The sequence below is a fragment of the Canis lupus genome, chromosome 8 (genome assembly GCF_048164855.1).
Source record: "Canis lupus baileyi chromosome 8, mCanLup2.hap1, whole genome shotgun sequence".
NCBI classification, from domain to species: domain Eukaryota; kingdom Metazoa; phylum Chordata; class Mammalia; order Carnivora; family Canidae; genus Canis; species Canis lupus.
The window spans coordinates 70310592-70337882 of NC_132845.1; the positions used below are offsets into that span (position 1 = coordinate 70310592).

Sequence of the window (27291 nt, forward strand, 5' to 3'; positions counted from 1 at the left end):
TCTTCCTTCTTTCTCCTGTAAGCCCTGTCCCACAGTTGCTGCCAGTCTGGGCCCCCGTTTTTGTTCCTCCTGGGGATGCCATAAATAATGTGTCCACCACCCCAGAAGAAAGGCTGACTTGTCCTTTCCTTCTGGAATTGGTCTTAGCACAGGTCCCTCTATGAGTCACTGTGCTGGGGTGGCCCCTCCACACCTCATTTGTGTCTGCTGGGTCCCAGGTCCCCTGAGATGGGGCTTCCTAGGGCAGAGCCCCAGCTTTCCTACCTCTTTGCCCCTTCAGACTGTGGCTCAGCTCTGGGCCAGCTCCCCAGAGGGTTAGGAAAGAAGTACTCTCCCTTGGGCATGATCTTTCTGCATTTGGGTCCTCTGGATTCTCCTCTAAGGGCTGCCCCCAAAGTTTCCCATCCCACCAATCCCACCTCATCCTGTCCCATCCTGTCCCATCTCATCCAGCTCCCTGGGGCAGGCCCCACAGTCCTTCTCCTACCTTTGACAAAAGGATTGAATAGTTTACTAGTAGGTGTCTAAGGTTTTAGACACCTGTAGACCCCTCAGCCTCACCCTCCCTGACGCCACCAGATTCCAGCTGGATCCTTCTATCCCTGAACGGATGCCTTCTTCTGACCAAACATCCAGGTGATGCTAAGAAACAACAGGATGTATTTCTCACAGGAGCATAGTGGGTGGGGGCAGGCTCAGGAGGCCAAAGATTTCAGTTCTAGAACTCATGCTGCTTGCTTTGGGCCTCAGTCTCCTCATCTGGAGCTGGTATAGCCCTAGGTCACCTCTAGGTCCTTCTCAGGACCACTGGGAGCCAGTCAGAGGATATGTGCAAATGGATGGTGACCCCTGGGGGGCAGTAGGGGCCCACACTGGCCCCTGAGAGGAGAGGAGGCCAGGAAGGGAAGGGGGTGGGTTGAGAAATTGGAGGATCAGGATTTTGGTGTTTATTTAGGCTCCTACCCCACCTGGCAAGTGGCCATGGGCAAATTCCCACTGCAGGAACGAGACTAGGGACTCTGACCCTCTTCTGGGCCCCTGGGCGGGGCTCTGGCTCCCAGGCCAGCCGTGGGGATGTGACTGCACTACCTCTTCCTTCCCTCCATGCTGAGAGTTTTCTACTTTCCCCACCCCAGTCTCTGCCAGGGCGCTTGACTTTCATCTCCTCATCCCCCCACCCCCAATCCATCCTGAACAAGTCACTGTCCTGCTCAGAGCCAGCTCCTTGGCCTGGCAGTCAGGCCTTTTGGGGGCTATCCCTCAGACACCACTGCTAGCCTCAGCCTGCCTACAGGTCTCCAACCCACTGAGCTTTCCTTCTGTATGGATGCTCTTTCCCTGCAAATTGGGGGTCCTGATGCTTCTCTCTTCCCAACACCTCTATAGACACAGCCCTTGGATAATGACCTGCTGTGTTGTGTGGAAATTCTTAGGGCCCCGCAAGTCAAGGCTGACTCAAGGGACCAGCAAATGTTGCAAACAATTGGCTTTCATCTTCCTCCCCACCCTCATCCCATCATTGCTTCCCTTAGGCCTTGGTCCCTAGCAGGATAGCACCAGCCTCTGTCCACATCCTCAGCAGGGCATTGCTCACCTGTGTCGTCTCTTCCTCCGGGACCCAGAATCAGACCTGGAGGGCCACAAAAGGGTTCTCTTGAGCTTGTCCGGGGTGGCCTGGGGACACAAATCTGCACAGCCACAGGCCTGGCCCAACAGAAGTGAGGGGAGGCCCCAGGGGAGGGAAGGTACCTGTCTCTACGGTGCTTCTTCACACTCTTCTTCTTCTTGCGCAGAGGTGAGGAGCTCCCACAGCTGTGGACACAGGGGGGCAGGCTCTAGTGAACTGGTGCTCTGGAGCAGGAGGGGCAGCTAGACATGGCTGAGAAGTCTGGGCACCTGGGGCATCTAGCTGAAGCCAGCTGCCCAGTGCACAAAGTAAACAGAGGCCAGGAGGGTCAGCAAGGTCCCTCAGGGTGGGTGATGCAGTGGCCTGTGTTGTTCCCTAGCCACCCTTCAGCCTCCTTGGCATTGTAAGTGAGGGCTGTTTCACATCCAAATGTCAGAGGCTCCAGTGGTGGGATTTCTGGCCTGGGGGATGGGGGGGAGGGAGCTGGGACCTTGGCAGCTGTTGTGGCAAGCCTCCTGCCGCTGGAGGGAGGCCTTGGGGTCTTGCCCCCCCCACAGACATCCCCACCACTGCCACCAGCCACTGACCTGCACTCCGAGTCCACTCTCCTCTTTTTGCTGAGAGCCAGGAAAGAGAAGGACAGACAGACAGATTTAGCTGGGGCTCCAGACGTTTGCTAGGGTCACATTAAGGACAGGAGAGGGGGATATACAGAGGGAGAACCACATATATGACCCAGCTAAACCCTTCTTCCCCAGGTCACTCACACTTGGTGTGGTGAGTGCAGGACCCCTGGGGAAGGGAGGAAGGGGGACCTTGGGCAGGTGGACTGTGGCCCAGGGGCCAGTGTGTCCCGGTTTGGAGTTGGGTGAGTGCCACTGGGGGGACTCAGTGAGGGGAGGGGACTGGGTAAAGGGTAGGGCCCCCCCTGCAGGGTGAGGGGCCAGTGTGGGGGGGAGCGAGGGGTGGGGCTCCCAAATGCGTCGCGCGAAGGGGGGGTGGGGGGGGCGGGGGCCGCGGGGACGGGACTCAACCCCGCACCGCGCCCTCCGACCCTTCCCGCCAGGCGGCGCTCTCACCGGCTTCTCCGGTGGCCGCCTTTCTTTTTCTTCTTCTTCTTGGGAGGGGGCGACGCCGAGCTGCTGGACCAGTGCTGGGTCCTGGGGGAGAGGGGGAGGGAGGTGAGGGAGGAGGGCCGGTCCCGGGTGTCCCCCCCACCCCCTCCCCCGCCGCGGCGGGTGCTGACCTGTACCCCCGGTGCCCGCGGTAGCAGGCGACCGGGCAGTCGCAGTCCACCGGGCCGTCGTCCTCGTCCAAGGGCGCGTACTCCAGGCCCGGTTCCGCGCCCTCGAGCAGCCGCGGGGTCTCCGCCACGCTGCCGGCGACAGGGACGCTCACCACCCGCGCCCCGGGGCCGGGCCTTCCGCCTGCCCCTTTCTTAGCGCGGCGCGCCCAGACCTGCCCAGCAAGGTTGGGGGGTACGGCCCGACCGCTGGAGGGCCAGGCGGGGATCCGGGGGACCCGAAGGGTCGCCTCCCCGACAGGCCCCCAGGCTCAGCGGTGCCCTCCTGCCTCACTCCTTCTAAGGTCACACCTCTCAGTGAGACCCTCCCCTCCCTGGACCTCTCAGTCCGGTTCATGGCGCTCCTCCCCCCTCCCAGCGCCCCCCCCTTAGAGCCCCTTTCACCGACTCCTGCTCCTGAGCCCTCCTCAGTCCTACCCTCGGCCCCCTGCCCCTCGCTCAGCCCAACCCCCTCCGGAGCCTGTGCTAAGACCAATTCCAGAAGGAAAGGACAAGTCAGCCTTTCTTCTGGGGTGGTGGACACATTATTTATGGCATCCCCAGGAGGAGCAGAAACGGGGGCCCAGACAGGCTTCCCCTGGTGGGCCTCTCTCTCCTGGAGAGCCCCTTCCTATCTCCTAGCTCCCCTCTCCGGTGTCAGGGTGTCAATCTTTCCCTAAACTTGGCTCGCAGCCCAGTCCCCTCCCCCTCCCCTGCCCAGCGCCTCGTCCTCCCCACCCCCATCCCCACCCCAGCCAGGCCCCCCAGCCCCAGGTGCCGCTCTGAAATATTCATGGCCTGTCCTAGCCCTGGTCCCTGCAGCCTCCTGGCTGCTCTTCTCCCGTTGCTGGGCTGTCATCAATCACTGCTCCGTGGCAGCGGTGTGGGCCTCAGCCCTCCAAGGCTCCCCATCCATCTTGCAGAGCCTACCGTGCACTCAGCAGGGCCGCCTGCGTGTCCTGGCCCTGCTGCCTGCTCAGGAGCCCATGGCCATTTTCTGCCAAAGATGTTTGCTCCCTTCAGGCACTTTGCGGTGTGTTTGGCGGGGGGTGGGGTGGGGGGGTTAGGGGGTGGGGGTGGGGGGGTTAGGGGGTGGGGGTGGGGATGCTTTCTTCCTAGAAGCAGTTGGGCTTCCGGCAAAAGCATGAGCTTTGAAGCTGTGGAAGTGCCCTCATCATGCTCTGGCCGTGAGTCCTTGTGTGACTGGGTACCTGTCATGAGCCCTCTCTGAGCCTCTTCGGCAAGATGACCATGATAACTATGTTTTGGGGCTGCTGGAGAATTCACTGAGGTAGCCAGTACTGTGCAACTTCTTTTTCTATTTAACAAGCCCAAAAGCGACCCCCCAAAGGCCCACCTCCTAGGCAATGGCTCCAAGGTGTGGCCTCCCCACCTTCCTGGTGTCTGCTGGTTCAGACAGGGCCCCTCCCAGATGCAGCCTCATCCCTAGTTCCATATCACTGCTCTCACCCCTGGAGGCTGTTCTTCAGGCTCCCTCTTTCCCTGCCCAGAGCAAGGCAGGCCAGAACTCGCGTGGCAGATCATTCAGCATATGACATGAGCTTTGGATTCACACAGACAAGGTCTCAATCTAGGCATGACCATGCTCACTGAGTCTCCAGGTCCTTACATCTCCACAAGCAGGAAAAGAATATCCCAGCTGAGGAGAGGATTAAATAAGATTCTCTCTGGGAAACTCCTGATACCAGCCACAGGCCTGGCCCTCAACAGCTGTCCTGCACATGGTCACCACTGTTCAACAGAGGGACCCTCTGTCAGACACTGACACACCAACACCTTCTCTTCTCTTCCAGACACATGAAAGATAGACAGAGCAAGGGTGTCAGACCACAACTACCAGAAGAAAGAATTTTCAGGGGCACCTCCCCAGTAGAGCATCCACTAACCTGATCTTTGAAAAACTGAGTTTGTGTCAAAAAAAAAAAAAGAAGAAGAAGAAGAAGAAGGGGGTGCCTGGGTGGCTCATGGGTTGAGTGTCTGACTCTTGATTTCAGCTCGGGTCATGATCTCAGGGTCATGAGATCGAGCCCCATGTTAGGCTCTGTGCTGGGGGTGGTGTCTGCTTGAGATTCTTTCCTTCCCTCTCTCCCTCTGCCCCTCCCCCTGTGCGCACTCTCTCTCTCTCTCCCTCTCTCCTTAAAAAAAAAAGAAGGGCAGGGCAGCCCGGGTGGCTCAGCAGTTTGGCGCTGCCTTCAGCCCAGGGCCTGACCCTGGGATCCCGGATGGAGTTCCACGTCGGGCTCCCTGCATGGAGCCTGCTTCTCCCTCTGCCTGTGTCTCCCATGAACAAATAAATAAAATCTTTATTTTTAAAATTTTTATTTATTTATGATAGTCACAGAGAGAGAAAGAGAGAGAGAGGCAGAGACATGGGCAGAGGGAGAAGCAGGCTCCCATGCACCGGGAGCCCGATGTGGGATTCAATCCCAGGTCTCCAGGATCGCACCCTGGGCCAAAGGCAGGCGCCAAACTGCTGCACCACCCAGGGATCCCAAATAAAGTCTTAAAAAATAAAAAGGGCAGCCTGGGTGGCTCAGCGGTTTGGCGTCACCTTCAGCCCAGGACGTGGTCCTGGAGACCGGGGATCGAGTCCCGCATTGGGCTCCCTGCATGGAACCTGCTTCTCCCTCTGCCTGTGTCTCTGCCTCTCTCTCTCTCTCCTTCTCTGTGTCTGTCATGAATAAATAAATAAAATCTTTAAAATTTTTTTTTCAAAAAGAGTATCTTCCCCCCAAAAGAATGCAACACAAACCTGACAGGGTTAGCTAGCCTTGAGGCCAATAACAAGAATGCTATTCAATTCCTAAACACACACCTGGTCCAGGCCACCCTGAAATCATACGGGTAGTATGGGAGGTGTGTTCCTGGGTGATGGAGGAGGAGTTCAGGTCATCCTCCCTATCCCCACAGAGCTAAACATCCCCACATCCCTCCATTCAAACCTCTCTGCTCTTCCCCTTGCTCTTCTTTCTGCAGCCAGTGGCGTCCTCCTTCCTGTTCCTGAAATCTCCAGCTCCTTGGCCTGTCCAGCTCCCCTTCCCCCCCATCTTCCCCCACCCTGTCACCCCCACACAACCCTCAGCCACACAAATGCCTGACACATAAAACACAGTCTTTAGCAAAACTTAAGAGCACCTCAAACATTGTGGGGGTGAGCAGATGGTAGGAGGGAGCTTCGTTTATCCTGACACAAATGTGATGAAGGTTATTTACAAAATAGAATAGCTCCGTGGGGGCACTGCCCTCAGCAGGGATCCTTTTTGGCCTGTATCCGAACTCCCCCTTCCCTGCACTGTACTCTCCCACTCTGCTAGCCACACCCCTACAGACATTTTTCTTCTTCTGGTCCAGGGACAGGTTTCTGGGTTCTTCTCATGTGGCCTTTCTCACTCTCCGGTCTCTTCTGAGGGGTTTACTTGGGGTTCTTGTCTGCTGGGAGCATTGAAAGGCAAGCATAGGGCATGAGTAGTGGGCTCAGGGAGAAGTGCAAGGGCTCAGAATCTTCTGGTAACACTTGCCCTGCATGTTCCAGAGATATAGATTGGGCCTAGGCTGTGACTTCTCTTGCTGACTTTGTGCAGCTGGTATCAGGACACCTGCTTTGTAGTCTTTCTTTAAAAATTATTTATTTATTTATTTATTCATGAGAGACACAGAGAGAAGCAGAGACATAGGCAGAGGGAAAAGCAGGCTCCATGCAGGGAACTCAATGAGGGACTTGATCCCGGATTCCAGGATCAGCCCCTGAGCCAAAGGCAGACGCCCAACCACCAAGCCACCCAGGTGTCCCCCCCATTTTTTAAAAGATTTTGTTTACTTATGAGAGAGAGAGAGAGAGAGAGAGAGAGAGAGAGAGAGAAGGAGAGTGAGAACAAGTGAGGGGAGGGGCAGAGGGAGAGAAAGAATCCCAAGCAGACTCCCAGTTGAGTGAGGAGTCAGATGCCGGGGTTGATCTCACAATCCGGAGATCATGACCCAAGCTGAAATCAAGAGTTGGATGCTTAACCGACCGAGCCACCCACGTGCCCCTGTTTTGTAGGTTCTCCTAAGGCTAGAACCCTGGGTTCTCCTAGCCTGCCTTTCCTGGATGATAATGTCACTAACAGTCATGTTCTCTAATGTTTAAATAGCTCTCTATGGTTCACATATCCCAATCAGAGCCACTACCTGATTGAGAGAAATTGCACACACACACACACACACACACACACACATTTTACAGATGAGTAAACTGAGGCCCAGAGAAGAAACATCCCCCACGATTTTGGAACCTTTGAGTAAAGAATATAAGTAAGTTCACTTAGGCACTTGGCTTTGAGAATTCACGTGCAAACCAGCCTTGACTTTGCTGGCTGGCCTTCTCTGTTGCAGATGTTAGCTCAGCCACAGCCACTCTGTTTTAGAGACATAGTTATGGGTACATGTACCAAGTTCCAGATTTGTTCAGCACTTCCTGCTCTTAAATTCATGTTTGTTACCTAGTCGACTCCTCAGCACATCTGTGGAACAGGTAGGGGAGGCGTGACAAGACAAACCAAGCCCCACTATGCTAACCAGAGCCAGCCACACAAGTGGGGTCTAACCACAGAGAGACCACAATTGGATGGGGGTTCTGCACTGCACAGGACACTGTTGGACTGGCCGCCCTGGGCAAGGTTCTGACCTGGGGTAAAGACCGCCTGTCACATGCTTTTCTTCATGCCAGCAGTTTCTCTAATTAATTGGTTCTGTTTGCCATTAGTCAGGAGCATAATGGCCAATTGACAGATGAATGAATCGAGGCAGAGGAGGGGAGGATTCCAGGCACAGGGTCTGCCCTTTTCGCTCATCCACTTGGCCAGTGTGCCAGGCCTGCCTGGGGGTGGGGGTGGGGGTGGGGAGCAGTGGTAGGAGGGGCATGAGGCAGGCCTGGGGTCTCTCCTCTCTCTCCTTACAGTGCCTGGAGTGTATGGTGATGGATAATTGCTAACACAGGTGTCAGGTACTAGTCTAAGTGCTTGATGTGTTTATCTCATTTAATCATTAATGCATGGAATGAATCTGTGACATGGGTACCACCGTTAATGTTCCCATCTTCTTGATAAACTAATGAGGCACAGAGAAATGGCACGATGCATAAAATTAGATGCATGGGGGGAGAAAAAGACTGGAATTTGCTCACTGTGTTAGGGAGTAGCTTATGCATATTATTTTCCATAAACCCTCTCTCCCAAGCATTTTGTCATGTTATATAACTGTGAAAGCAATTATTCTTAAAGGTTGTCTATCAGAGTGAGGGAGGAAAAAAAAAAAAGGAATGATAGCAACCACAGGAAGTAAGAAAACATTGTGTGGATTCCAAGGAGGAGAAGGTTTTACTTTTATCCTGAGAATATTGGTAAAGTGATTTTTAGAGGCAGCCCAGATGATGGGGTGAATGCGAGCCAGTGCGGAAGGGGCTAGTATGAACAAAGGCACTGGACAGGAGGGAGAGTGTGCAGGAGGGAGCTGGGAACTGCTAGCTGGGAACTGGCTGCTGTGTGAGGCTGGGAGTGGGGAACCAGGCTGGGTTGAGTGTGGAGAGCCTCTACACTGGTGCCAGACCAGTGAGTCCAGATGTGGCTGCATAGATGGTGGGGAACCATAGAGGGTTTCTGGGGCAAAACAGGCTCCCCACATCCATCAGTTTCCAAGGACAAAGGCGTGTCCTCTCTCAACGCCTCTGGGACTTCCTCTCTATCACCCTGCTTCCAGATTAGAATGCCAGCTGCCCCACAGGTCTCTAGGCTGTGTTACCCTTCTGATCCTTCTACCCAAGAAGAAAGTCCCCAAACAACTGTTTGGCCACATCACACCTTCCCAAAAACCTTCCATGGGTTCCCACCATCTGTGGAATCTGGTCCCAGTACTGCACCAATATGGTGGCCTGGTATCCAGTGTGGAGAGGAAGGTGGTCTGTCTCAGGACGCAGACCAGTCGATTAACTTAAGGAAAAAAGATGACCCCTGGGGACAAAAAGCTCTGGGAGTGACTCTGCCCCCTTGAGACTCTTCCTGAGTGGTGGGTGCCATGGGCTCTTACAGTCCATATCTGGTTAAAGTCAGACAGCCCTCCTCACTTCCTCCCAGTGTGGTGACCCTTCTTCTGGCTCTAGCTTTGCCACCTCACTCTACGAGGGCACTGGATTTCTTCATATCTCCAAATGCCAGTTTGTGAGCGGGTAGGGTATCAGGGTCAGGAAGCCAGAGGTAGGAGCACAAGGCCTGCTGGGTGGTCCATTTTATACATAAAGAAGTGAAGGCCAAAAAAAAAAAAAAAAAAAAAAAAAAGAAGTGAAGGCCCAGAGAATTCAAGGACCTGGCCGAGTTGCAGAGCTGGGGTATGGCAGAGCTGGGATCCAGGGCTCCGGGGGTTAACACTGAGCTTAGAGGTTGGGACAGGGGAGGTGTCTGATGCCAGAGCCCACACTCTCCTTCCACTACCCCAGGCTCTGAGCTGGGGTAGGAAGTTGAAGACCTGCTCAGAGGCCAGGCCCAAAGGAAGGCACACGACAAATCTGTCACCAGCTCTCTGTCACCTCTCTGCCTTAGATGTATTCCAGGTTGCTATCAGCCTCCTTAGCTTGCTGTAGTCACCCGAGTGCTATTTTCTCACTGTTTGGGCAGTGTGAGCTAGGAGAAGCCTCTGGTGCACCCCCTCTTTTCCCAACTAGAGGAAACTGACTCTGAGGAAAATTGGGCAAGCTTTACTGTTCTAGGCACCAGGGATATAAGAGTGAGCAAAACTGATAAAGATCTTGTCTTCAATGTCTTTTAACATGCAAGTGGGATCCCAGGACTCAGCCAAGGCTAGACTCTCCTCTGTCTCCAGAGCAGGAGTCTTCCTCCCTGGACATCAAGTCTTCTAGACACTGTCTCTTCCAAGGGACCCTTCCAAAGTGGCCACTCCAGCCTGCCTCTCTCTCTTTCTCCACTGGACACACACAGGACAAAGGTTAAATGGCTCAGGTGGCCGTGCTGTTGTTCCTTCTGGTTGGGAGTTGCTGGTAATTCCTGGTTTCAGGTGGCAGAGGGCAGGGGTCCTACCTTTCCTCCTTCTCCTCCCTGCTCCTAGCAACTGCACAGACCCTCAGGGACATTCCTTCTGGTGATGGACACACCAGCAGATTTCCCAGCGCGTCCCTGGTTCTTAAATGCATCCTTCCTTCATTGGAGAGAAGATGAGATCAAGACTACTGGAGAAGACCTGAGGGTTACCTGCCCAGAGGAGGCAGTCCCAGCTGGCACACAGATTGAGATTCCACCCAGGGAGTCGAGGGAAGGTGGAGGGAAGGGTCTCACGTCTGGGAGGAGGGCAGTAGCTGGAGAGATCAAGAGAGAGAGCCACCAGAGGGACAGGAGGAAACATAGAACTGCATCCTGGAAGCCAGGGAGGAAAGGAGGCTTCCAGAAGGGAAAGCACAGTGGTGGCACCTGCCAGAGAGAGGCCAGGCCTGCAGAGAAGCACAGGCCATGGGAAGGAGGACTCTGGAGGCTGCAGTGCGAGAACAGGTCACAGGAGTTAGGGCAGAAGTCCACCATGGCTCCCGAGGCCTAAGGAAGTAGATGTAACGCATGCATGCACTCTACAGAAATTCGATTGAGAAAGAAAAGAATTGGGGGTGGTGGCTGGAGGAGGAAGCGGAGTTGAGGAAGGAAGGATGGGAATTTGATTAAAAGGAGCCAGAGAGAAGGAAGAAGTGTAGGCTTCTTGCTGGAAGGGCCAGGGAAGATGGCAGGAGAGTCCACACAGCGCTCCCACCCTCACACTGTCTGGAAAAGTGAGATTTTCCAGAGAAGCCCTGGGGTGAGATGAGGGGACACAGGCTGGAAAGCCAGGACTTCTTGGTTTGGAGGTGGCACGGGCGGCAGCAGCAGGAGGATCTGGTTGTCAGGAGCTTTGGGAAGGGAAGAGAGGCGCTGGCCCTGCTCCTGCAGGGTGAGGTCTGGGTGGGCATCCCTGAAGGTGGTGCACAGGAGTGGCTGAGGGTGCTGTGAGTACAGGGTAGTGGAGAGAGGGAGGTGGTGATAGCATCACCTCATCACCTTTGATCCTGGCTCCCCCAGATCATCCACGGAACCTCCACAAGCCTGGGGCTGCTCTGACCATTTTATGCTCCTACCCATACCCGAACCAGAGAGGGGAGGTGTAGGTGGGGTAAAGTGGGACTCCCCTACCGCTGGGCATGGGGCTCATTCAGCTATCCCCCCAGGGCCTGGACATGCCAGGGACAGGCTGCCTTCACCCTCTTATGGCAGCCTGTTGCAATCTCCTCCTATGGCTTCAAGTGGTTCCTGGTTCTCTAACCTAAGACAAATCTGCTTCCCCATAACATCCCTGTTTGATGCCCAGGGGCCCCCACACACTGGCACTCCTCCTGCCCCATGACCGGTGCAAGATGTGACACCACAGAGCCCTTGCTCTCTTTACCTGACAAGACTTCGGCCACACTAGCGATGGCCTTCGGTGTGTTGGTTCCTACTTTCCAGAACCTATGTTTACTCTGGGGCCCATTTTACAGGTGGTAACAGTTGGGGAAGATGGACTGGCCTGGTGGCCATGGTAGGGCCAGAACATTTCTAAGTTTCCCCGATTTGCAGTCCAGGATTCCCCAAGTTGGGCTCTGGGCTGCCTCCCCCACCGCTGAGCCATAGAGGGAACCCAAGGCAGCAGGGGAGACTGGGGTGACATCCAGGGGACCAGTGGCTCTTGATCCGTGCCCGGAGTCAGGCTGGAGCTTCCAGTGGACGGGATGCACACCCTGTCTTCCTCCTCTTCCTCGAGCTCTCTCCTCCAGCCCCACAGAGGGAGCTTGGAAAGCTCTTCTGGCACCCAGCTGCTGCCTGAGCTTGCACACTCCCCTGTCCCTCCCCCAGGCAGGGGAGCACTCACATGTGGCCCCCAGGCCGGTCCTCCCTGGTGAGCATGCCCTCCTTCTCCATCAGCATCTGCCGGAAAGTCCTGACCTTTTGCCGGGTCTCCTCCTCTGAGTACCTGCAGGGATGTTGGGATGGTGAGGGCTGCCTTCTTGGCTTTCCTTACCTCCTCGCCTCCCCCACCCTCCATCACAAGTGCACCTTCCAGCTTGCACTGACCTGTCCAAGGTCCCACCACCAAGCAAGGCTTTCATCCAAATGAACCAAGGGAAGAGTTATTCCTGGAGGTGGGGAGACCGTCCTGAGGAGGCTGTGCCCTTCCTCCCAGTCCTCCTCTACTCCCAGGGCAGACTGCTGGCCCACATCCAAACTACAGTCACTCTCTGGAGACAGTTTAAGGGAGAAAAGGAGATCCAGGCCTTTTCTGCTTCCCTGGCCTCAAGGACATCTGATCCTGACAATAGCCTTGGGAAGTCCTCAGAACATCCCAACCTCTGCATGAGCAGGGCTGCCAAGTGGCTTGTCCCAGATCCCAGTGGTAGATCCATTGCTTCTCGGTTTGGGGAGGGAGGGTGATGGTGGGAGGAGGTGGGCAAAGTCTGGTCTTGAATGAATCCCTTGACTTCTCTATTCCCTTCCCCCTCCCTCCCTAAGCCCGGGCTCACGCTAGGGACCAAAGTCCAGAATGGTCACCCTTGCTCCCATGCCCTGGGGTCAGTCATTATCTTCTCTCACTGTGCCCCTGTGACAGCCACTGCAAGGCCTCTCAGGCATCTGAAATGTCCCCTCCAGCATGAGTCCATGCTGTTCCGGCGGCAGGTTCGGGGTGCGGTAAGGGAGGGGAGGTCTTTGCTCACCCAGTCCCTTGCCCTGTCCCTGGCACATAGCAGGTGTCATATCTGTTGCTGAATGAATCCTGGGGTCCTAAACCCCTCACTCCCCCCTTCCTGGGCTGCAGGTCAGTGTCCTGGATGGAAAACATGGTGGCAAAATAGGAACAGGGTCCTGTCTTTTCTCTGTCATGTGCCCTCACTATCCGCTCTGTCCACACAGTAGACCCAGGCCTCTGCACTGAGCTTGTCCATGAAAATGGCACATTGTTGCCCCTTGGGGATACCACGGCTATCCTCCCTCTTCTTCTTCCACCTTCCCTACCCTTCTCCAACAAGCATTTGGGATTGGTCCAGCCTTTTTGGAGAACAATTTGGCAATTCCTTACAAAAGCCTTAAAAAAAGAACACGTCTTTTGACTCATAAAACTAACTTCCAGGTTTACCCCGTGGAAATAATCACGGCTTAAGCACAAAGATGGGACTCATGGGATGTTTACAGCAGGATGGATATCCCCAAACAAGTTAGGTGTCAACGTTTGTGTTTCCATAGCAACCTCTACCTCTAGTTGCCAGCAGGTGGCTCATGGGCTAGCTTTACCTGTTGACTGACTTCTCCATATCCGGCCCTGGCCTGGGAGTTCCCTGAGGGCAGGGACCTTGTCATCTGGATTGCCACTGTGTCCCCAGCACCTGGCACCGCGTCTGCCACATGTGGCATCCACATTTTTTTTTAGACAAATGAGTGGCTGGTGATGGAGAGGCATTGAACCATTTGAAGGTTGGATTTTCATTTGGGACACTTGCCTCTGGTGGGGTTTGTGCAGGAGATGGTGAAGTCAGAGCTGGTGAGGATGCAGGGGAGGAAGGGAGCAACAAACCATCAAGGATGCAGGATGACCAGGACCTGGGGACCTGCTGAATATGTCACAGGCTACATGCAGGGCACTAGCTGCTTCTTAGCCAGGTAGGTGCCCCTTGACCCCAGCTATGGTCTGTCCTTTTGTGGGTTCAGGCTCCTGTGTGGCCCACCATAGGGAGGACTATGTCCTGCCTGCCAGGCGGTGGGGTGTGGGGGCATCTCTTCCAAGCCTGGGGTCTTGGCTCATCAATGTCCACCACAATCGCTGTTAGCCTCTGACTTGGGCATTTGGCTGGAGGCGCCTTGGCCTTGCTTGCTGGGCAGTGCAACCCTGGGCTGGCTTGGTTGTCCTGGAGCCCAGGGAGAAGGGGTGGTGGCGCTTTCTGAGCAGTGGAGGGATGGAGGAACTCCTCCTATCTCACCTGCTCCTCAAGAGACCAGCTTGTCGATGGCACCAGCATAGAGACAAACAGTGAGGGCCCTTCTCCATTGCCCAGCCCCTGACTCACAGGGCTCTGGGAGGGAGGGACAGGTTGGCCGGGCCATTAGGCATGGGGCCCTGGGCTTGGTGGGGCTGGGGAGGAGATGGTCCAAGAGCAAGACTGGGCCAGATCCTCAGTGGAATGGGATAGGCTTCGGGCCAGGGTCCAAGTTCCCCAGACTCCTGGGGTCTGTGGAGTATATGAGGCTGGGAGGTAGGAGCAGAAATCAGGGTTTCGTTAAGACCTGGAGCAGGACACACGTTCATGACTTAGGATTCATCCCAGAGATGGCAGGTCTAAGGCAAGTTGACTAAGTCCAGCATATATCATTGGGAGGCCAAGAGGGTTGGATTGAATAGACCTGGAGGCTTGGGGAGGACCTCCTATGCCTCAGGACATGCTGGGAGAATCTGGGGATCCGGGACGAACAACTGGTTATTGTACAAAAAGATCTCTGGTACAATCACTACCTCCAAGTCTCCTGCTCCTTCATGCCTTTTGAGGTCAACCCTCAGCTGAGGCCACACTGGACAGTGATTAAAGGAAGAGGCCGAGAGCCAGGTAGTCCTAGTTTTGGGTCCTAGCACCCCCTACTTTCTAGCTCTGTGATCTTGGACAAGAATATAGTTTTTTTAGCCTTAGCCTCTACATCTGTGAAATGGGATAGTAACCTGTCTCTCAAGGCTGTGGCAAGGATTAAGGGAAATGATGCTTACAAAGCACTTTGTGCAGTGTGTAGCACATAGTAGCTGCTCAATAAATAGTAGTGACCAAGGACTATTTGTCTTCGTGCAGGAAGGATAGAGGGTCTAGTTGTCCTAGTCTCCCTCCCTTTTTCCACACCACACTCCTGCCAGGTCAGCATTGTCCCAGGTCGAGAATCACCCGGGCTTCTTCTCTCTGTTCTCTTGGAGGCAAAGGCTGAGATAGGGAGGCTGGTACTCAAATCATCCACTCCTTGGAGGTGGCAGCACCTGCTGACTTAAAGCCATGCATGAGGTCTGGCTGCCATGCTGGAGCCTCAGACTAGAAGTTGAAGGCTTGGCCAGGGAACTGAGGACAGGGTGGGTGGTAAGGCCTGTCTCAGTGTCCCTGCCTCCTGGCTGTGACAGTCTGGCTCCCTTGTCTCCCCTCCACTCTATGGGTCATGAAGGATGGACAGGCCAGATTCGTTGTTCCTCTCTGGACCGTCCTCTGAGGTTGGGGTGTGGTAAGGAGATCCTGCATTTAAAAAGGGGTCCCCAGAGTAGAACATGTACCATTCTGCCCGCTTCTCCCCAGACCTGGAGTTTCCCACACTGTTGCTTCCTTGGTCACTGATTTGTTCTCCACAGCAGCTCTCAGGGTGTGGGCAGCCTTCCTCTTCCCATTTGATGGATGAGGAAACAGAAGAGGGAGAAGGGAGACCTCCAAGCTCTAAGTCCCAGGGGCGGAGCCATTCTCTGTGCGCCTCCCGTGTCCTCGTGTCCTCGCAGGAAGAGGCACAGGTGAGTGTGTATGGGGGGTGGATAGGTGCTGGGGTAGGAACAGCACACCACACTGGCCTGGGGCTCTGTCCCTAGCCCCACCGTGATTGCAGGCTGCACAAGGAGGCTGCCGGGGAAGGTGACTCCAAAGCGGCATCAATCACCAATGAATTAGCGGGCCATCCATCAATATTAGGGAAGGGATTGCTTTTTAATGGGGCCAAAGAATGTGTGTTCCTGTGACTAGTGGGAATATTTGTCAAATGCCCGAGAACCTGGTAAATAAGCTCAAATGAACCAGTGTTTGTAGAAATGGATATTAATGACTGGATTTTATAACAGAGCAAGGGTCCTTGGTGTTTGTGGAGCAGCTTATGGGCATTGGCTGAAGATGGGGGAGCCCCATACATCTTTAGCCCACAGTACTCTCAGAACGACTCCTTATTTTACAGGCCAGTAGCTAAGGCTTGTTCAAGTCTGGATTGTGGGGTTCCAGAGTGGCTGTGGCCTCCACTGGCTAGGCTGCTGCTAAAGGGTGGGAGTGGGGGCTGGTAACTTGAGAGCTAGCTTCCTGGGAGACTCCAGTGCAAGGCCCACCTGGAGTGAGGGCTTGGGTGGGGGAAAGGGCCCTGCCTGGAGACTTAGTGGGTCCCTCCCAGAGAGACATGTTTGTCCTTGATGCCAGGGGACTGACATCAGGGGCCTGGCCAAATGCCATCTCTTCCTGCCTGAGGCTGCCCTCATCTGATAATACCCTCTATGTGCAGTGAGGGCCTGGGGGCTTCTGGAGGAGGAGATTCAGCCAGGGGGAGGAGGCTTGGGAGGGGAGGGGTGCCAGGAGATAGGGGCTTTAGGAGTTCCCTGAGAGAATGGGGCTCTGCAAGGAAGAGGGAGGGGGCTCAGGTAGGAGGTCGGGCTCTGGGAGGGGAAGGGGGCAGTTTCCAAGAATACAGCACAGAAGGCTGGCCCTCTTCTGGCCCAGGCACCCCTCCTGTTCCCTAACCTTGCCCACCTGCCCACAACCTCTTCACAGCCGGAGTCTCCCAATTTAGCAGGATTTATAGGTTGCATTAAGGTCCTTGAGCTCTTCTCCTCTTCCCACTCCCTAACTTGATCCTGCCCTTGGGGATATCATTTCCTCTGTCCACATCCACGGCTCATCAAACCTGGTTTCACTGCCAGCTGGAAGCCTCCTTTCTGTCTGCCTTCCATCCTTTTATCCCTCTCTGCAGGGACACCCCCCCCCCCCCAACCTGGTCACCAGGCCAGCTGGAGATGAACACCAAGTCTCTGTGCCCCAGGGTCCCTGCCTGGCAGCCCCCCTGAGGACCCTGGATCCAGTCTCAGCTTTGGCCCTGCCTGCAGCCAGTGACTGTCTCTGAGCCTGTGTCTCCCTGGGTGCTACAGCAATGGTGAGCCATGTCTCAGCTGCCTCTTGGGGAGCCCAGGAGGCCTGGATGGACAAAGGTGTGGTTTGGAAGCATTGCTGGGTCCAGGCTGTTGTCCCAATGTGGCTTCAGGCCCTACTGCACTGGGCATTTCTGATTTTTCAGCTTGCCGACAGTGCCAGTCTGATGGGTGGGCCCTGCTACCCATTTTGACTCCCTCAGCAGCCAGCCCACTAGTTTCAAAACACTCAGGGAAGATGCTAAACGGAATCTTGGGGACCACCAGCTTTCTTGGAGCTGCACAAAGAATGACTTTGTTCTGCTTCTTTACCTCCTGCTCCATGTGTTAGACCTGTCTTGTCTCCCCTGGACTTTCGAGGGAAGTCCCTAAAAAGATCCTTACTGACTGATCAGTACATAAGCCCTGACACACTCGTACTCAGCCCTCAAGGCCCATTCAAATATCCTTTCTCAGAATCTTTCCTCTGAGCTCCTGAAACACTTGGCCCCCTCACCATGATTCTAATCTGTTTTATGATGGAGTGGTCGTAAACATGCTTGTTTCTCTTCTGAGATGGGAGTAGGGGGTGGGGGTGAGGGGTGGTCTTTGAGGAGGTGACTCCAGTCTGGCTCTGGTTCTCCAACATTGCCCAACGCAGTGCCTAGGACACTTATGTGTCCCTCCCTGTCACTGGTTCTGAACTGGACAGGTAAAACTGAAGCTTCCAGGCATGGCTGCTGGAGGGACTCCTCTGCTGAAACCACAGGCAGCCTCCCTGGTAATGGTAATAAGGGCCCATTGTGCTCTCGTGGCTGGCAGAGTCCAGGAAGCTCAATAGAGCCGTTTTAGAGAAGGGCAAACTGAGACCTTGACTTGTCATAGGGGTTTCTATGCTTCTCTCCTCCCCACCCCTGCCTGGACTGGACGTTTCTGGAAGACATGGACTGTCTCCTCGGCGTCTGTGAATCTGAGCTTAGTTCAGAGGTTGACGTAGAGCAGGCGTTCAAGACAGCTTATAGGCTGAATAAACTAATAAATGAATGAAGGTCGTCGGGCCTTGCGCCTTGCGAGGGCTCTACCCCGACTGGATCAGGGCCTGGCCCCTCGCCGGCCCCGCCCCGGCTCCTCCCCGGCTGCGGCCCCGCCTCGCCCCGGGCGCGCTCACCCCTGCTCCTCCATCATCTCTTGCAACTCCATGCACTTGAGCTCCACGCGCCGCTTGCGCTCGTGGTCCAGGATCTCGCGGTGCGCGCGCTTCACCAGGCCCGGCTCGGCGGCGCGCAGTTCCTCCTCCGCCCGCGGCCAGGCCCCGGAGGAGGCGCCCGGCTGCGGGAAGCCGTTGGCCGCGTCCGGTGGGGACGGCATGCTCGCCGCCCCGTTGTTCACCGTGGAGGACATGGCGGCTGGCCCCGGAGCCGCCGGCCCCGGCCCTGCGAGACAGACACAGATACCAGGCCGGATGGTCACCTCTCGGCCACCTGCTACACTCCTCTGCGCGCGGGTTAATCCGGGAGATTTAAAGGCCCACTCATGGCTCTAATCCGCTTCCCCTCATGCTGCAGAGGGGGGCGGACGTCAGGTTAGCACCTTTGGGTCACACCTCAGGGCATGAGCGGGGGACTAGACACCAGGCTTTCCTGCCTGCAAAGTGGGTGGATGCAGGCTGGACTAGAGGGCCTCCTAGGGCCCTGGCCTTGGAATGGTCATCTCCAGGGACCTAGTAACCACCTAGGGCAACCCTCTCTCCCTTGTCACAGTTCCTGGGCACCTGCTTGCAACTTCCCAGGCAACCACATCAGTCTCTGGGAAAATTTGTTAGTTGGTTTTTTAAATTTGTTGTGTTATTTAAGTAATCTCTACACCCAAGGTGGGGCTTGAACTCACAGCTCTGAGATGAAGACTCCTGTGCTTTTCCAGCCGAGCTAGCCAGGCGCCCCAGGTAAAATTCATTAGTTTTATTTTTGTTTTTCCTCCAGCCTCACTTAAACTTCCACCTCCCTCTGGACACACACTGTCCTGCTGGCCTATGGGGTCACAAGCTACATGTGCTCCCACCTCCCATCTGCTCCCAGGGCAGCCCTGCGGAGATGGGAAGATGGAGTCCACTGCATTCCCACCACGCAGGCGGTTTGATCTGGCCAACTTCTCCAAAGCCAGCCTTCCAGGTGTGTGCCAGGTCCAGATGGAAGGCCATAGATCTGTTCCCTCCTTTGTTCTAGAAACACTGCTCCTAAAGATGTGACCAAAATGGCAGTGACATTAGCTTTCCAGTCAGCCACATCCTCCGGCAGGCTCAGGGTGATGCGAGTCAGCATGGCTTGAAAGGTCAGAGACCCTGGCTCCACACCAGGCTCAGAGTAGAGTATGCACACGCACAGGTGCAATGCACACTCATGTGCACAGACCAAGGACCTAGCTTGACAGAGGGGAGGTACCTCCAGCTATTTCCATTTCCTTTCTCCAAGGCGCCAGCTAGTTGCTAAGCAACACGGAGGCCTCCTTCCCAGGGAGTAGGATGAGAGAGAGGAGAGTGGAGGGAGGTGGGAAGAGCATGTCTGGACATCCTGGATGGGGCCTTTCCTGCAACACAACCCCCAAATCACACTCTCCTCACTGGGTGATGGGGGGTGGGTGGGGGTGTTCAGAGCCACAAAACCCTGGAAGGCAGGGAAGGGGACAGAGTGACAGGCAGTGACGATGATGAGAACATAAAGTCTTTTCTCATGTCCATCCCACTAAACCCCAAGCCCCTGGATTCTAGGATGGGCTCCTCTACTCCTTGCTGTGAGACCCCCGAGGATGTCACTGACCCTCTCTGAGCCTCTGGTGCCTACCTGTGCCTGTGAGCATCATCCTGACTCTTTAGGAGAGGGACGCTCTTGGGGTGGCGTTACAGACCAAACTGTTCGTTCAAACCTCTTTCTCATCCCTAAGCCCTGCCAGCTTCTTGCCTCTGTCCTAGCCCAGCCCTGCACCCCAGTTCCACTAGGGCCTCTCCTGGGGTGAGAGGCCACAAACATCACACACTCACCAAGCTCCACAGAGAGCTCTGGGAGCCTTGCTTTCTACCTGCTTTGGTCTTAGTGCTTGGCTCAGGGGTGACTCTCTTGGCTGTCGGTCACCTGCACCAGGGACATGTGTGGAGTTGGAGACCCCTGTTGCCTTGGCCTACCACAGCTCACCTGTCACTAAATGTGGCCCCCCATCCCCTCTTCTCCACATCACTTCCATTTATCCACTTTCCCCCCTCCTGTCCCCAGCAAAACCCAAGCCCCTCACTCTGATCTGCTACCTCTGCATCCTGCTCCCTCCCCCACAACACCAACACCCAACCCTCCCATCGCCATCAGCAACCTGACAGATCAGTCCAGGAGCAAATCAGACTATGTCATGCCCTGATTAATAGCTTCTAGTGGCTTTCCGTTGCTTAAAGTCATGGCATAGCCTGCCTCCTGGTCTAGTGGTAACCACCCTCCCCACTCACAGGGCCACACAGATTCTCCAACTCTTTTGTGTCCAGGCTTTTCCACTTGGTGCTCTCTTTCCCTGGGACACTCTTCTCCTGACTCCTTTGTGCCCTCGGAGTCCCTGCTCAGAGGCATCACCATCTTCTCGAAGGCTCCCTTTACCCCTCTAGCTGGTGCCACCCTGCCAGAGCTCTTGCCACTCACTGTTGTTACAGCGGGCTCACAGGTCTGGCCCCCTCTACACTGAGGGCAGCTTAGCTTTCAAGTCCTAGTGCCAGCAAAGTGCCTGAGTGAGCAGGTGAAGCTCAAAGCACATGGGTGGAACAAATAGAAGATAATTATAAGGGGAGGTGGGATAGAGGAATACCTGGCACAGTCCTTAATACAGCGTGCAAGACCCCTTCACATTTTGCCTTATGCTATCTCACAACTTCATCCCTTGCTGCGCCTCATCCTGCAGCCAACATCTAGCCTCTTGGCTTTGGTCATCTGTCTCCAGACATGTGCTCTCATTCCTTTGGGCCCTGCCCATAGGTTCCCCTGTGCTGGAATTCCGTTTCCTCTCTTGTCCCCCTGGGGAGCTTCTGCTCACCCTTCAGGGCCCAGCCCAAATGTCACCTCCTCTGGGAAGCTATCCCAGCTTCTCAGGAAGGATGAGCCATTATCTATTTGTGCTCCAGTTTTTGTCCTCACCTCTGTAGATACTGAAGTTTAACTTGTTTGCATCTGATTCTCCTTCTGAGCTGTGAGCCCTTTGCGAGGAGGGATCCCTTCTTTCTGGCTCCCCAGAGCCTATCCAGCACCTGGCGATGGAAGAGGCATGCTGAGGGTATGGGGAGAAAGTGCTTAGGCCCCAGGGGAGCCCATGGAGCCAGGTTCTGAGCCATGCTGCTCTGCATGCTTTCCCTCTGACCTGGGCGAGGCTTCCTGGCTTGGAAGTTGGCCTGAGCTCCTTGAGGGTGGGGGAGGGGAAGCTGGTGGGAGCAGTTTTGAACACACTCAGATCTCCAGACCCCAAGCAGTTCTTCCCCCAGCACTAGGAGAACGCCTGGCTAAGATTGCTTGCCGGCTGAGTGCAATCTTCAGGAATGGCTCTTAGAAGGAAAAGAGAGGGGCATATGGGCAATGGGGCTGGGGCAGCCTGGATTTTCACTAAGATAGTTGGTGGATTCTACTAACTTCACCTGATGTGTTAGAGGCTGCCACCAGGCAAGAATCAGAAGCAGGTTATTGAAGAATGACCCCTGAACCCTGAGAGGAGGGGCCTGGCCCCTAAGAACAGTCGCTGCACATGGAGCCCACTTCCTTCCAAGCTGCTGGTGCTGGGCCAGCAGACCAGGGATCTATCCACCTTACTGCAGGCAGGAGATCTCTCTGAGAGGCACCTGACATTATCTTTTATGGAATACTTGTGAAATTGTGTAAGGAGACAGAGACACTGCAGTTATTGGAATGAATAGTCTGCACTGTAGTAATTGGTGGATAGATTGACCTGTACTCAAAGGGAGCTGATTAATGAGTTGATGTCACATTAGATGAAGGTATTTAGTGGAGGACCACAAGGCTTGGTCCTCACCCATGTCTGATCTGGATGTTCACCACTGACTGGATAGAACACTGATAATCTGATGATCAGATTCATCGAGGGCAGCGCCTGGGAAGCCTTTTAAATAGAGTCAATTTTAAAAGGACTCAGTAGGCTGGAAAGATGGGAAGAATAGAAGAAAGTAAAACAGGACAGAGACAAATCCCTCACTCTAAAGCCAGATCCCGAGCTAACTTTTTTTTTTTTGAAGATTATATTTATTTATTCATGAGACACACACACAGAGAGAAAGGCAGAGACACAGGCAGTGGGAGAAGCAGGTTCCCTGCAAGGAGCCCGATGTGGGACTCGATCCCAGGACCCCGGGATCCAAAGGCAGACACTCAACCACAGAGCCACCCAGGTGCCCCGAGTTAACTTTCTAAAATTGGAATGGGGTAGACATGATTTAGAAGCAGCATATTTATGAAGGATTTAGGGGTTTTCAATGGCCACAAACCCAATTTGAAGTCAATATCATATTGTGGCTGCCAAAAGTGCATGTTATCTTAGGCTGCATCAACAAAGACATTATGTCTAGAATGGGGAGGTGATAAGAATATACAGGTGGTCAGAATCCCTATCTTCAAATATCTGAAGGATTGTAGAGGATTTAGGTCAAACCTGGCTGAATCTATGGGGAAGCTTGTTAGAATTAGATAGGATTGGGACACCTGGGTGGCTCAGTCACTTGGGCGTCTGACTCTTAATTTCCACTCAGGTCGTGATCTCAGGGTCATGAGATTAAGCCTTGGGACAGGCTCTGTGCTGAGTGTGGAGCCTGCTTAAGATTCTCTCTCTCCCTCTGCCCCTGTCCCCTGCATGTATGCCTGTGCTCTCTCTCTCTCACAAAAAAAAAAAAAAAAAAAAAAGGTAGGGTTGCCATATTTGACAAAAATACTAGGATGCACAGTTGAATCAAATTTGAATTTCATGAATTTCATATTTGGGGCATACTTAGGCAAAAAAAATAATCATTGTTTATCTGAAACTGAAACTTAACTGGGTGTCTTGAATCTTTACATCTTGACATCAATCCTACCTGGGACCCACCCCAGACCTACCAAACTTGAATGTCTGGGGGATTGTTGATGTTTCCTGAGTGATTCTAATACAGACTCTCTCTGGACCAGCCATTGGGATCTGGTGTCTGGAGCAGCAGATCTCTGATTTTTTAGGCATCAGAGTCACCCAGAGGGTTTGTTAAAATGCAATTTCATTTTCTGATTCAGTAGATCTGGGGTAGTGTCTGAGAATTTGCATTTGCAACAAGTTCTCAAGTGCCCTTGATGCTGCCAGTCCTGGATCACACTGAGAAGAGGAAGGACCTCCTCAATCTGGGCTGTTCCAGAAGAAAGCCAGGACTCCTGCAGGGAAGTCATCTAGAGTAGATTTCAGCTGAGTCCAAGACAGTATTTTTTTTTTTTTCTTAGCAATCAAACCTTTAAGAAAAAAACTAAGCAGTTCAGTTCCTTGCAGGATAGGTGAGTTCCCCATCACAGGAATGTTCAGAACAGGAGGTAGACATTCTATTCACTCAACAAATACCCACCCAGCATCTACTCTGGGCCCTACACTATGAAAAGCTGAGCATTGGAGATGCACACGACCCTAGCCTGGCCATCTGGGAGCTCATGGGCTGGCCTGGAAGACCAGATGGATGGTACAGCCATTTACTGGGATGGGGAACATGGAGGGTAAAATGGGGGTACACTGAGAACAAGGAGTTTGTGGGGATCAAGCAGACAGTTGTGGGGCCAGAGCCATAACTCTCACCCTGACCCTAACATGTTAAGGTCCCTGGGGACATTTACATTTAGTCTCTTTGGAGGTGGGGCAGAAAATGGGGAAGTTTTTTTCTCTACTGCTGATTGGCTGTGAGACCCTGAGAAAGCCACTCCCCTTCTCTGGATTCTGTTATCTCCACCAGACAATGAGGATGCTGGACTTGAAGATCCCATAAATCCTTTTCTCCTCTGCAAGTCTAGGTAATACTAACTCATATGTATACTGCAAGTCTTCAGCCTAGCCTTTTCCTGCTGAGGGTGTCAGTGGCGGGAGCCACACCATCAACCCCCAGAGCTCAGCCCTAAGGCTGTCCCCAGCATCAGGTCAGGTCCCAAGGGCAAGCCCAGATGCTGGGCCAGCCACATCCATGTGCACATTACATCCTGGAACTCTAAGAGAACACCAGCTGCCGGGGGAGCATCTCCTCTTCTGCTGGCGAGGAAGTGGTTCAAGGGCCAGAGCCCTAACCTCCAAGCCTTATGGCCGAGTCCCTGGGCTGACCTCCTTCCCTCAGACCCAATCCAGGCTCCCCTGAGCAGGCTTGGCTGAGAACAGGATGGAACACAGTCTGGCTGCTAGGACTTTCAAGTCCAGCTTTGCTGGTAGAGATTAACTGAGGGCGAAGCAGCCCATCCATACAGCAGTGTCCAGTTGGCTGACAGTCACAGAGGCCTCACAGCTAATGAACTGATCACTCACCCTGGGGCTCAGAAGGATAGGATGCTCAGGTCAGTAGCAACCTGGCCAGGTCTGGGAGAGGGGGCACTGAACCACATATGCATCTGAGTGGGAACCCTGGCCCTGCCGTGGAGAACCTCAGTTTGATGGGGAGATAGGGAGGCTTTGGGGGGAACTCATGAGCTGAGTGACCTTGTTCAATTGACTAAAACTCTATGTCTCAAGTTTCCTTGCCTGTAAGGTAGAACTAATAATAGCACCCTCCCTCCAGGTTCGTTGTAAAGGACCAACCCCTGGGAAATCCCTCACAGAGCCTGGCATTTTGATGAGTGTCTCATCGGTGGTCCTGGGGGTCACCCTTGTTGCTTTGTCAGTGGCACCGTCCTCTTCAGGACATAGCGGGTATGAGGAATCCCTACACGTGCAGGTGAAGAGGTCTAGGAAGCCTCAGAGCAGGGGTCTGGCACTTGGGAGGCTGTAATCTGGGCCTGATGTAGGAGTTGTCATTACATTGGGAATACTAAAACCTGAGAGTGAACCAGGTGGTTGATTGTGGAGGGAGGTGAGGCAGAGGCTGGCCAGGCCAGTGGGTGGGCACCACTCCAAGGAGCTTGCTGGACTGACTCTGCCTACTTTCCCTTTCCTCCTTGCTGGCCACTTCTCCCCCTCCCCATCTTCTAAGCCTCCAGCACTGGGGCACCCCCAAGGTGGGTACCCAGGGGCCCCCTTGGTTCCCCTAGAGAGCAGCACCCTTCCCCTGGGGGCTCCTTTACCTGCCCCTGCCCTTGAGAGACCACCTCCCCAGATACAGTGCTGGTACTCAGTGCCACCACCCCCTCAAGGTACAGATTTCCGCAGCTTCAAGCAAGCCCTGGATCCCTGGTCACCCACAATTCAATTACCATCTTGTCACTAAGGTCCTCCTGCTGTTTCCCATTGGCCCAGGACAGAGATGGAGGTGGGGCGTGGGTAGACAAGGATCACTGGATTCAGAGCCAGAACACCTGAGTTTGAATTCTAACTCTACCATTTGTGTCTGGGCAGCCAGGGGGAAGTCAGTAAACCTCCCCAAGCCTCATTTTTTCTCATCTGTAAAATGGAGACAATACCCCCTACTTCCTAGTGTGATGGAATGGTTGTTCTTTCAGTGACAAGCTTGTTATGAAGACAGATCCTGATTACCCTCCTCACCTCACCTCATGCTGGGAGAACAAAAGAGACCAGAGGGGGTCTGTCTGTGTTTGTGAAGCTCTGGGAAGGCTTCACAAAGGCGATGGTGGTTGAATGGGCCCTTCAAAGGATGAGTCTCAGTCCTTGGTAGGAAGGGGGGATGCAGGCAGGGCATAGCACGGGCTGATGGCAAAGGCGAGGCAGGGCCCAGGGATCTAGGACAGAGGGCCAGGGTGTGTGGGATGCATGATGCGGTGAAGGTGGGGTCTGTGAACAGAGGGTGAGCCCTTCTGGAGAAGAAGCCCAGTGTGTGGACAGGGGGGCAGGGCGGGGCAGGCCTCCTGAGCTTCTTGGAGAAAAAAAGATTCTTTGTGGCTGTCAGAAACAGGGTGGAGGGCAGCCCCTGTGGTGGGTTTAGTGCCGCCTGCTGCCCAGGGCGTGATCCTGGAGACCCGGGATCGAGTCCCACGTCGGGCTCCCTGCATGGAGCCAGCTTCTCTCTCTGCCTCTCTGTCTCTCTGAATGAATAAATAAATAAATCTTAAAAAAAAAATTAAAAAAAAAAAGAAACAGGGTGGAACTTACAAACACACAGGAAATCAGGTACTTAGATTGTGAAACTAAGTCCAGGTCTTTGTAAAAATGAGTGTGCAACCATAGTGGTTATCAGGCTGGAAAAGAAAACTCATCTCTGAGAAGTCCACAAGGTGTCCCTACCCCAACTCCCATCCCTGGCACTGAAGCCAGGCTGCACCCATGGCACTGACATGTCTCCCGGAGCAGTAGGGGACTGTCTCCTATTAACCCCACCCTTCCCTGGGGGACCCTTCTCTCAACCTCCAGCCCATAAGCATGAGTATGGGCAGAGGGGCAAAGATAATCAAGTAGTGGGTGGAACAAACTGGAAGCCTTCCTGTGCAACCTGTGCAAGAGGGCAGGGCTGGGGGCTAAGGGCCACAGGATCAGGTAACAGCCCCCTCAGCTCTAGGTTCAGGTCACTCATTCATGTCACAGCTATTCAGTGAGTGGCCACTGATGCCTATAATGTAGCAAGATAAGTTCTGGGATGGGGGATGTGGCAGAGATATCAACTGAGCTGGGGTTCCTGCAGAGGAGCATAGCTGGGAGGTCTTCTTGGAGGCAAGATCTTAAAGCTTAAGGAGGAGCTGTGGGACAGTGAAGGGGAGGAAAGATGTTCTGGGCAGAATGTGGGGGTGTGTGGGAAGAAGTCTTGAAGAGAAAAGAGGGAAGAGCATGGGCTTGTGCATGACTGAGCACAGAGGCCCAGAGAGGGGGTGAGAAGGAACAGAGGAGCTAGGACCATACTCTGCAGGCGATGGGGAGCCAGGGAAGGCTGTTGAGCTGGGGAGGTCATGGTCAGATTTCATTCTGGAAAGCTCTCTTGCTGCCCAGTGCTCTCACTTTTGGGGGTCCCTGCCCTCTGGAGAGAGGTCTGACCCTAAGAGATAGCCCAGTCCAGGTGCAGACCAGCAAGTGGCCAAAGAGCCAGCCCAGGGTTCAAGTCGCTTACTAGGTAAACTGACGTAACCTAAACTGACAACCTCTGTGCTTAGTTTCCACACCTGTAAAATGGGATTAATATAAATGCCTCCTCTGTTTAGGGACGAAGTAATTAGCCCTTAAATTAAGGGTACGCAGTAAGTTAACTGCTAGTTTTACCCATAAACAATGCCACCCAGTCTGAACCACTACAGGCATGAGTTAACCAGTAAGACATAAAGATCAGTAT

The 27291-nt window shown here is 54.2% G+C and overlaps 1 protein-coding gene across 1 annotated transcript in view; it reads right to left on the minus strand.

Moving 5' to 3' along the window:
• The window catches only part of SRRM3 (serine/arginine repetitive matrix 3), a 54904-nt gene that overhangs the window by 16489 nt on the left and 11124 nt on the right, over positions 1 to 27291 (minus strand). The window contains 7 exon segments of the mRNA XM_072837403.1: positions 1595 to 1630; positions 1750 to 1812; positions 2215 to 2244; positions 2707 to 2787; positions 2874 to 3002; positions 11841 to 11942; positions 18019 to 18283. Coding sequence (XP_072693504.1) covers positions 1595 to 1630; positions 1750 to 1812; positions 2215 to 2244; positions 2707 to 2787; positions 2874 to 3002; positions 11841 to 11942; positions 18019 to 18251 — 674 coding nt within the window. The 5' untranslated portion in view covers positions 18252 to 18283.